A 9,289-nucleotide genomic window follows, 5' to 3' on the forward strand; every position below is an offset into this window, starting at 1 on the left:
GAAAAAATGAATCCTTGATGTGGCTTGACAAGCCGTGAGTAATATTTTATTTACCTCAGCTGCGCACTGACCCTCCCCTCCTTCCTGTCTGATGAATTGAGCAATTTAGGCCCAAGGCATGTAGGCAGAGGCGCAGATGCGCATCTGTTTGCTTTCTCGGCACCTGATTGAAGCTGTTGAGCTCTGATTCCTACTGTCACTGAGCTCTGCAAAGGCAAAGGACTTGGCATCATGCATTAATAGGCTGATGCAAATGTCCAGTTCACAAAAAAATCAGCTACATAGATATTTTCCAAACATTTAGAGTTGTATTGTTTTATGTTTATCCTTCTTTAGCTCACTGATGAGGAAACAAAAATAGAATTAACTTCATGGACATTAAATATGCATATCAAGCTACATTTTTTTTTCTTTTTTGGTTTTGACTGGAGCAAACTAATGTTATCAAAATTGTAGCCCTGTCCTGTAATAGAGGTCAGAAAAGTTAATGACAATGATTGCACTAAAAAAAATGCTATTGCACTGCAATACAGTTGGCCAGGGTGACAGTTGTAATTGTAAAATATTACAATGCTTTTTGGTTGCCTTTGCTCCTGTCATAAAACACAGGCTTTTCTATTTGTGACATCAACAGAAGAACAGCCCAATATTTGCCCTGACAATTGCTCCATAATAGGACGACAACATTTCATTTAAAACATGGTAACGGTAGGTTGGGATTAATGTCAGGCAACATGAATTTTACAGTCATGAAGAGGAAATGAAAAATAAAAAAAATGACCGGCATCTCTGTTTAATTGATGTGAAGTTGGTACAGCAATCTGGGATTTTTGGGGCCATCTTCCCCTCAGGTTGATATCATAAGGAAAAAAGACAAATTGAGTGAGAAGCCTCGGGATAAAGGCTGCATTGTGTGCCGTTTGGGCTGGACCGGACCATGCAGAGCTTGTAGAATATCAAAGTAGGCCAATGCCATTACCAGATGTGTTACAAGGGAGTCGACTTGCTCTGGTGCTGCGAGACCGAAAGAGTCGGCACCTACTCAATCGGCCTCGACTAAACCAAAGGAAAAACACGCAGACGTGAACGAAGAGGCACTTATGAATATAAACCTCAAACTTCAGACACTTGATAAACCATTTGCTTTATGTTTGAAGTCATTTTCTGCTACAAAAGTGATATAATTTACTATTCAAATGCAACAAAACAGGAATACAAAAATATTAACAAAAGATAAAAGAAACATTCACTACATGAATTATAGCACAAAAAAAAAAGCACGATTTCATCGATCAAGGTCCCGAAGACCTTGATCGATGAAATTGTGCTTTTTTAATACATTAACGTATTTGTATAAACAGTCTGGTGCCAAACTTATTCAAAACACTTACAGAAATGCATATTCAGAACCTTAAACTTTTCACATTCTGCTGTTCTTTAAACATAATGGATTGCAACGGCAACTATATGTTATCCCAAACACTGCAACATTTCCCGTTATTCCTCAAGATTTGGGCTCGAGAGTGAAGGCACATTCTTTTCCTTGTCGACCGTGAAGTTCGATAATAACGATGACTTGAATTCTGGATTCTATTCGCCAAAATCTGATAAGTAAATCTTTGATTGAAATATTTAGGGAGATTCTTCACAGCACCTCCTTTCTAGACGGCATCTCACTGTTTTTGTGCTGTTGCAGTCGGCTACGCTGATGTTCTGCAGACGCTAGCCGCCACAGCTCCGCACGACACCGGATCAGTTTACCATCTGTCTTTTTCAAACTTGGTGACTTTGGTTCTCGAGTGCTTCGTTAAAAGTGCCACATTTTTCTTTTAACTCCTTTGCCAGTTTCTCTGCCCACCTCTTTCCCTAGATCGCACACACTCATAGACGTCATTTGAGACTATTCATCATTAGTATTGTAACACACCCCAAAACTCTCGGCCAGTAAAATCGTTAAAATATGCACAGAGAACACAAAAGATTCGCCGGCAATATTTGTGCTAAATTAAAGCCCTTTATTTACAAGCACGTGGGAAAGTCACACTAATGTCCTTTAACTTGCGAAAGTCTTTGGTGTCACAGTCGTGTCCCTCCAGGCTTGGATGCAAACTACAGAAACACAGGGAATTAGAGTCCAAGGCGCAGTCCAGTCTTTATGATATTTCAGTGCAAATTAGTTACAGAAAGATTGCAGGTTCCAATTTGAGTGGTCTTTTATTTTGAAATAATTCTTGTGATGAAGACCTTCTGCAACTGACCGCTCAGCCTTAAAGTGTGTGCTGGGTTCCTCCATGATTCAGTCACCATTTGTTTCTGGTGCGATGCTACTTTCCTTTAAAAGGTGTGCTACGTGTCTTCCGGTTCAGGGCAAACCCAGTTCAGACACATTTGGAATTCAGTCAGTCTCAAAGTCTGGGTCCCTTATGATTTGAAGAGTTTGGGGTAAAAGGCCCTGATGGGGGACGGGGTGGTGACAACATTTCCAGAAGACACTGTGGTCTCCAAGCCTCCCTCCAACTTCTGGGAGGCCACTTCAGTTTTACTAAAACTGCATTCCAGAAACGGCATCCCAATCTTCTTCACCTGGCCATCTCTGGTCATGAGACATGGCCGACAGAGCAGTCTCATAATAGCTCTCCTCATGTCCTTGCTGGTCAAAGTATAGATGATGGGATTGAGCAGTGAGTTGACCATGGCTACTCCGAGGAAGTAATCGGCCTTGTAGAGCAGGTGGCAGCAGCGGGTCGGGCAGAAAAAATCTAGGAGCAGGAGAATGAAGAGGGGAAGCCAACATGCGATGAAAACACCGAGCACAATGGTGACCGTCTTCAGGAGGGCAATGTACTTTTGTGACTTTCTCGCCAAGCCCTTTCTCATGCTGCTCGACAAGCCAAGTCGCTGGCGTTTTGTGTTAGTACGGACAATGCGGAAAACTCGAACGTAAAGGACAACGATGGCCAGAAGCACCGCGCTGAACACGGATACACAGCAAAGGATGTAGCTCTTGGCGTAAAGAGGCAGGACTGTCGAACACTGGTCCAGTCTATTGATGCAGTTCCATCCTAGAACTGGTAGAACCCCCAAAAATACAGCGAGTGCCCAACTTGCACCGATTAGTGCCCACATCCTTCCTCGCTTTGCCCCGTGGTATGGCCTCATGGTGACCATGGTGACGTGCCGTTCAATCGCAATGGCCAGCAAACTAATGATGGATGCAGCCAGGGTAATGAAGACCCCTCCCTCCCTGAGGAACCATTGCAGTGGTGTCAGCTTCAAAGTGTTAGGTCCAGACATTACAATATTTGCCATGTATGTAATTCCAGCCAGAAGGTCAGAAAGTGTCAAGTTCCCCAGGAGGTAATACATGGGCAGGTGGAACTTCTTGTTCTTCCATATCGCGAGGAGAACCACGGCGTTCTCCAGCACAATTAGAAGACACACCACCAAGAAGCTAATGCTCTCGGGTTTAAGCCCGTCACGGTAACGGTCTCCCTGGAGTTTGCCCGTGTAGTTGTAATGTTGCACAATTACGAAATTGTCCTGGTACTCCCAGAAGAACTGCAGATAGCCATATGTGGAAGGGGCGGGAACGGAGGGGTATATGGTTGCAGTTGGGGTACCCCCAACATGAGCAGAACTTGAAGCCTCCATGGTCGATGTCGATTATCACTGATTCTGGTGGCGGTCTGTGGCTATGAAGTCATTTTCGATGACGTCTTATCAGCGGGCTTGACTTTCTCATCCAAGTGCAGAAAAAAAAGGGTATTTTCAGAAATCCTTCGACCGAAGGAACGGTTTGAGGGGGCCGAGATACCCTGTGATCCAACAGATATCCAAGACGTTCTCTCTTTCACCAGAGGACGGTGCTATTGAGCTCTGTATCTCCCAGTCAAAGTATTCGCACGCTGAGGAACAGAGAAAAAGATTGTCATGAAGAACACCGACCCACAGGAAGTTCAAAATCTAATCCTCTATGGGTCCCTAGAAAGCACAGAAAATACGTTTTACAAATCCCGTTCAGAAATAAGGTTTCAATTCATAAATCCCCAAAAAGCATATGAAGTAAACCATGTGGAGAAGTTGCTTTTAAATGTGGGATAATATGAAAATGTACCTATAGACATATTGACAGTATTATTATCATTTATGATATTTATAATATTATTATTAATAACAATAATTAATAATAATAATAATTATTATTATAATAATGCTACTACTACTATTAATAATAATAATAATAATATTTTTTTATTTCGTTATTATCAATTTTTACTGTTTAATATTTCAGGAGGAAACGTGACATTTAAGGCAGGGTGAATCACTTTAGTGTCAGACAAATGCGAAATCTCTCCAACTGTTTTAGAGTGCATAAGTCACTCCACGGCTGTTAGATAGGATCCATCACAACATGTGCATTTGATTTGGCACACATGCAGACACATTTTTTTGCCATCACTGTTCCACCTTCACGGTATAGATGAGGTGTGTCTAAAGTAACCTACACATGCAAATCTATCAAAGCAATACATTTTCGATACGGAAGAGAGGAGTTTCCTTTTTTAACTCTATTCTTTCATTCAAGGGTATCGTGTCGAAAATGATAGCTGTTTTATACTCGACAATCAGAGGTGATTAGATTGCATTCCGAGCAGTCTCGAGTTTTCCCTCATGCGTGGGAATGTTCTTCTTATTTCCTGAGTCATATGTTAACATTTACCAACAGGTCTGGAAGTCGATTTCTCATTGAGTCTTTTGCCAGGAATATATAAATCAGTTTAATGCTCCCATGTCGGGCAAAACAGCAAAGTGAGGTCTATGGCTAGTGAACATCTCATTTATACCACAAGTAATAAACATAAACGTGAGTATCAGCATTTGATGTGAGACAGAGTGTCCTGATTGTGAGAATAAAAAGAGCACTTTTGCAATTGCGAAAATCAGGATATGTGTTCGAAATGACAATCGCCTTACAGACTTTTTGGTCATGTTTGAATACAAAAATACCAAAGTCAGATTTCATTTCATTCTGTGTCTCCCACATATTAGCACAAATTGTATTGCCATTTATCACTATTGCTTCTCTTCATAACTAATTTAAGTACAAATAACCAATAACCATGATAAAATGAAATGATTGGCATGCATTCTTAAATTCAAACGCAACTGTCTCAAAACAAAAACTTGTCTGCAGGCAATGCATCATTTGTTTCATTACAGGTAATTACCTTCAGATTGTGGAAGCCATACATTTATCTTTATCTTCATCTGCTTTTTTTTTCTCCCAGAGAGTAGAATCCAAACACGAACACGAAGGGATTTCGTTTAAACTGAGGAGGCAAAGCAACTGCCAGAGGGGTTGGTCTCAACGCTCGCTCGCTCGCTCTCTCTCTCTCTCTCTCTCTCTCTCTCTCTCTCTCTCTCTCTCTCTCTCTCTCTCTCGCTCTCTCTGTCACACACCATCACACACCATCACATACACTGTCTGTCTCTATACCAGGATCTGAATTTCTGTCTCTTGCTCACTCTATCTGCATGAATTACAAAAAGCTTGTGATTTCTTAAAACCGATGACCATGATAAACATCGGGGGGCTTCTTGTCGAGAGCTTTACCCCCTTTGTGCAACTTTTATCTGAGCGGCGTGATGACAATGGTCCACGCTGTGTCATCGGTCTGCACACAAATACGGTTCAGAATTGATTTTCTCATGATATCGTCATGAATTCACTTCTTCTCCGGCATGCAGTGACAAACCATTTCACTTCAAATACAATTTCTTCCAAGTCTATGCTAAAATTAGACCATTTTTACTATTTTAAATACACAAAGATCTCTTGATAGACAGATGGGATGGGATCCCAGCATGGGATGAGCGCGTTGGTTTATGTGCAACGTCTGGAAGAGTCAAAACAAGTCGACTTAAGTAGATCATCCGTGAGTGATTGGAGAATTTGGTGAAAGAAGGCTGTCTGTTGAATGGCAGAACCAGTTTTGACAGTCTTAAATGAGTTGCTGACACAAAACTTTGAGTTTTCCTACAACTTATTTCCTTCGCAATGATAAACTCGGCAACCCCCACTTGTGCAGCAAGGGAAGGAAATCAAGTTGACAGCGTCTAAATTTGCGTGGTTGGCGTTTTGCTTCCCACAGTTCGTTAGTGAAATCTCATCATGCCTTAACATGCTTTGGCAGCTCACCTGTAAATCCTCTGCCTGCAGTACGTTTATTGGGACTAAACCGTGACTGAGAGGGTTGACAGGTATGAGAAAACCATCGACAGCTTATTCAATGACTCACTTCGATATAACTTGATGGTGCGCGCCGTGCCTTTTACAATTATATTTACATGGTACACATGCGACCAACCTACGGACGGAGACCTGGACACAGATTAAACAAATCTGACTTTTATTTTCATATTCAAACTAGAGATATCAGTGTTTCGACACAAAGCTCTTTGTTGTGGTGTAACAGGTTTTGTAAGCTTTGGTTCTCGTGAGTACTGTACAAGATTTGATTGGGGAAACAACCTTACGATATTTACCCCAGTAGTTTTTACAAATCATACCTCCCCCCATATTAACCCACATACCCCATAAACCCCCTCATATAACTCGTGTTTTTAAAGCACATCGCGGGTTCGTTTCTGAGAGGGTCAAGTGTCTGAAGTGTTGGTTGATGTCCATGTTTGAGTATCTATAAATGCAGCTTCTTTCCCGGCACCACCGAGTAAAGACGCCGGTCCACTCACAATGCCCTTACAGAGTAATATCCTGCCGGGGTTGAATGGAGAAACCTGACTTCAAAGACTCAGACTGGGACACAGACGGCTCTCACAAACCCCTGGAGAAAGAGAAAAGAGAAAGCAGTTCCCTCTCATCTGCCGATCACTTGATACCGAGTCGGGTCTGTTTTTCTCCCAAGTGTCTATGTGCAGGTTTTTTCCGATGATCGATGACTGATATATTTTGTCAGCTTCTTCCGTCTTCCTATGATTCTTTTTTTCGATGTTTGCACCGTAAACACCTGATACACAGGTTCCCATCTTTGATATACATATATATTTAAAAAAAAAAAACAACTACAGTAAACCCTCATTTATTGTGCTGGTTACGTTCTAAAAATAACCCGCAATAGGCAAAATCTGCGAAGTAGTCAATTATTATAGAATACAGTACTGTACAATAGAATGAAACCAAAGATCAAAACCTGTTTTCTGGCCCAAGCATTTAAAAAAATATTTACATAAGCGTTTTCTCACAGATAACTAGATAGTTTTCTAGAAATACTGCACAGTAGTATAATCACTTTAATAGTCAATATGTTAAACAGAATTCCTTGCACTCCAAACCACACCCACAAAATTCCTAGTAACCCCAAAATCACTCAGAAAACAAGCATCAACATAAACCCCAACATTCATGACTCACTACAATATATATATGTATATATATATATATATATATATATTTATGAGCAAAGTGCTTGCGTCTCACTGAGCCATCTCCGATCGGGTATGGACTTAATGATGAGTCTGATTGATCGGTTGTTGGAATTATCCGTGGTGCTCGGCGGTTTACTTTTACTCTGAGCACTTCACAGATGAGATCCAGAGAGGTGATGTGGCGAAAGCTTCTTTTTTCCGGTTGAAAAAATAAAAGTGTTTTTTTTCTAACATCCCTTCTATTTGTCAGTCTGTGGACACTCATTTTCGAGAGAAGGTATGCATAACCACAAAGGCTCTGGGACCAGAGACCACCTACATTCGCAGTCAGAGACATCATTTCTGTGTTGTCATAGTATTTATTTCACTTTCCGAGAGTGAATTCTGGCCCCCGGGTGACCTGAAGCCCCTTCGCTTTTGCTCGTCAAAAATATTTGCACAGATTCAAATCCTGACCCTCCGAAAGACAAAGATAAAAGTATAACACGCCGATGTTTAAAACGCAATCTACATGGTGTTCTCCTGCCAAGCTCTCCTTTCTTCATGGCCCAAACACTTTGAGTCGAGGGTCTTTCTGAGGTTATCAAGCTGTTTCCTCCCTCTGAAATCCATCACCACTCAATTATCTGTCCTACACCGCTGATAAGTCCCCATCAGAGTGGCCAGACCGCGTCTGTGACGATAAGAAAACATTCCTATCCATTTACAATCTTTACTTCTTTTCTTGTTCTTCTTTTTCTTTTCTTTTTTTTTTTACACGGTCATAGAGCATAACATGCCCCCTTTTACTTGTCTTCATATTTCAATGTAACATTTCCAAACCACCATGTTTACTTTCCAGATCTTTGATCGCTTGATAGCCTCCTGGATGCGACGCTTGACCCGAAAAGACCAAATTTATAATCGGCGTATTGTTTATTTGGATTCTCCAGATGACTTCACGTGGTTTGAGTCGCCACGGTGATTTACGGGACCCTTTTTTTCCCCCTTTTGAAGTGCTTTGTAAAGGCCACGGCTTCAGAGAGAGAGATGACTGGCGAAATTGGTAACGTAGGAAAAGACAAGGAGGGAGTGCTGTTGTTGGTGATCGGCACTCTGGTCATCTCCCGACAGCCGCTGAGTGGGTGCGGTTGGATACAATGTAGAGAAATGACTCAACAGAATTTGACGCTTCGGAGCAGGAAATGACCTTTATTGCTCCAATTACTGAGATAGCGCCAGATAACTCCTTGGACAGAAAAGAAGCCGGGAATCTCCCCGCGTGTCCCTGTCAGCGTGCGTCTGGATGGGCCTGCGCGCTCGACTTTTCCAAGGTGGTCGAGCAAAAACAAAGTTATTCCGATCACTTGCTTTGAGGAGCTGAGATTCATCAAATATAGAGCCATAATTACTTTTTGAAAACCAATTAACACAGAGGAGGTCATCTCCAGTAGTTTTTTTTTTCACCCTGTACTACTGAAAACATACTAAAATGTGACATCATTAGCAAAACGCTACTTGAACCGTGATGTTTTTTTTTCTTTTTTGGCCTATCATTATATGCTCACCGTAAACATCTGTGTTTGTCTGTCTTTACAGACGACAGACATCCGAACCGGTTTGCAGATTGCATCCAGAGGTTTCCATCCACCGTTATAGGAATGGTTCAGGTTACCAAACACTCCATGGTGATGTGGTCTATTTCTCTTGGCGTGCCTATGCTGCAGTGCTGAAGGTTTGTTGGGTAAGCGGTGCGGCCTGAATGCGTTCACCCCAGCATTGGCAGACTGGAGTGCTAATGAGATCCAGATTTGTGAACTTGGTTTCGGGTGTGATATTGACACCCCTCTGGGCTGCAACCATC

General features: G+C 41.8%; 1 protein-coding gene across 2 annotated transcripts; it reads right to left on the minus strand.

Moving 5' to 3' along the window:
• Positions 1–1,128: 1,128 nt before the first annotated feature.
• On the minus strand, positions 1,129–9,033 carry s1pr5b (sphingosine-1-phosphate receptor 5b). 2 transcript variants are annotated; one of them, XM_086157035.1, is made up of 3 exons: positions 8,994–9,033; positions 6,765–6,845; positions 1,129–3,905 (listed from the first exon to the last, which is right to left on the minus strand). In XM_086157035.1, the coding sequence occupies exon 3, from the start codon at positions 3,649–3,651 to the stop codon at positions 2,422–2,424; it is 1,230 nt and encodes a 409-aa protein (XP_086013161.1). In that variant the 5' UTR covers positions 3,652–3,905; positions 6,765–6,845; positions 8,994–9,033; the 3' UTR covers positions 1,129–2,421. The 2 variants fall into 2 exon arrangements, with proteins under 2 accessions (XP_086013161.1, XP_086013160.1); XM_086157034.1 differs by lacking the exons at positions 6,765–6,845; positions 8,994–9,033 and adding an exon at positions 5,229–5,321.
• Positions 9,034–9,289: the final 256 nt, after the last annotated feature.

Source organism: Fistularia commersonii, chromosome 12 (genome assembly GCF_037954325.1).
Source record: "Fistularia commersonii isolate RoL2024-O1a breed Wild chromosome 12, RoL_Fcom_v1.0, whole genome shotgun sequence".
Classification (NCBI taxonomy): domain Eukaryota; kingdom Metazoa; phylum Chordata; class Actinopteri; order Syngnathiformes; family Fistulariidae; genus Fistularia; species Fistularia commersonii.

Excerpts from the sequence above, each read along its gene's own strand:
- s1pr5b (XM_086157035.1), bottom strand. The coding sequence starts at position 3,651 with ATGGAGGCTTCAAGTTCTGCTCATGTTGGGGGTACCCCAACTGCAACC.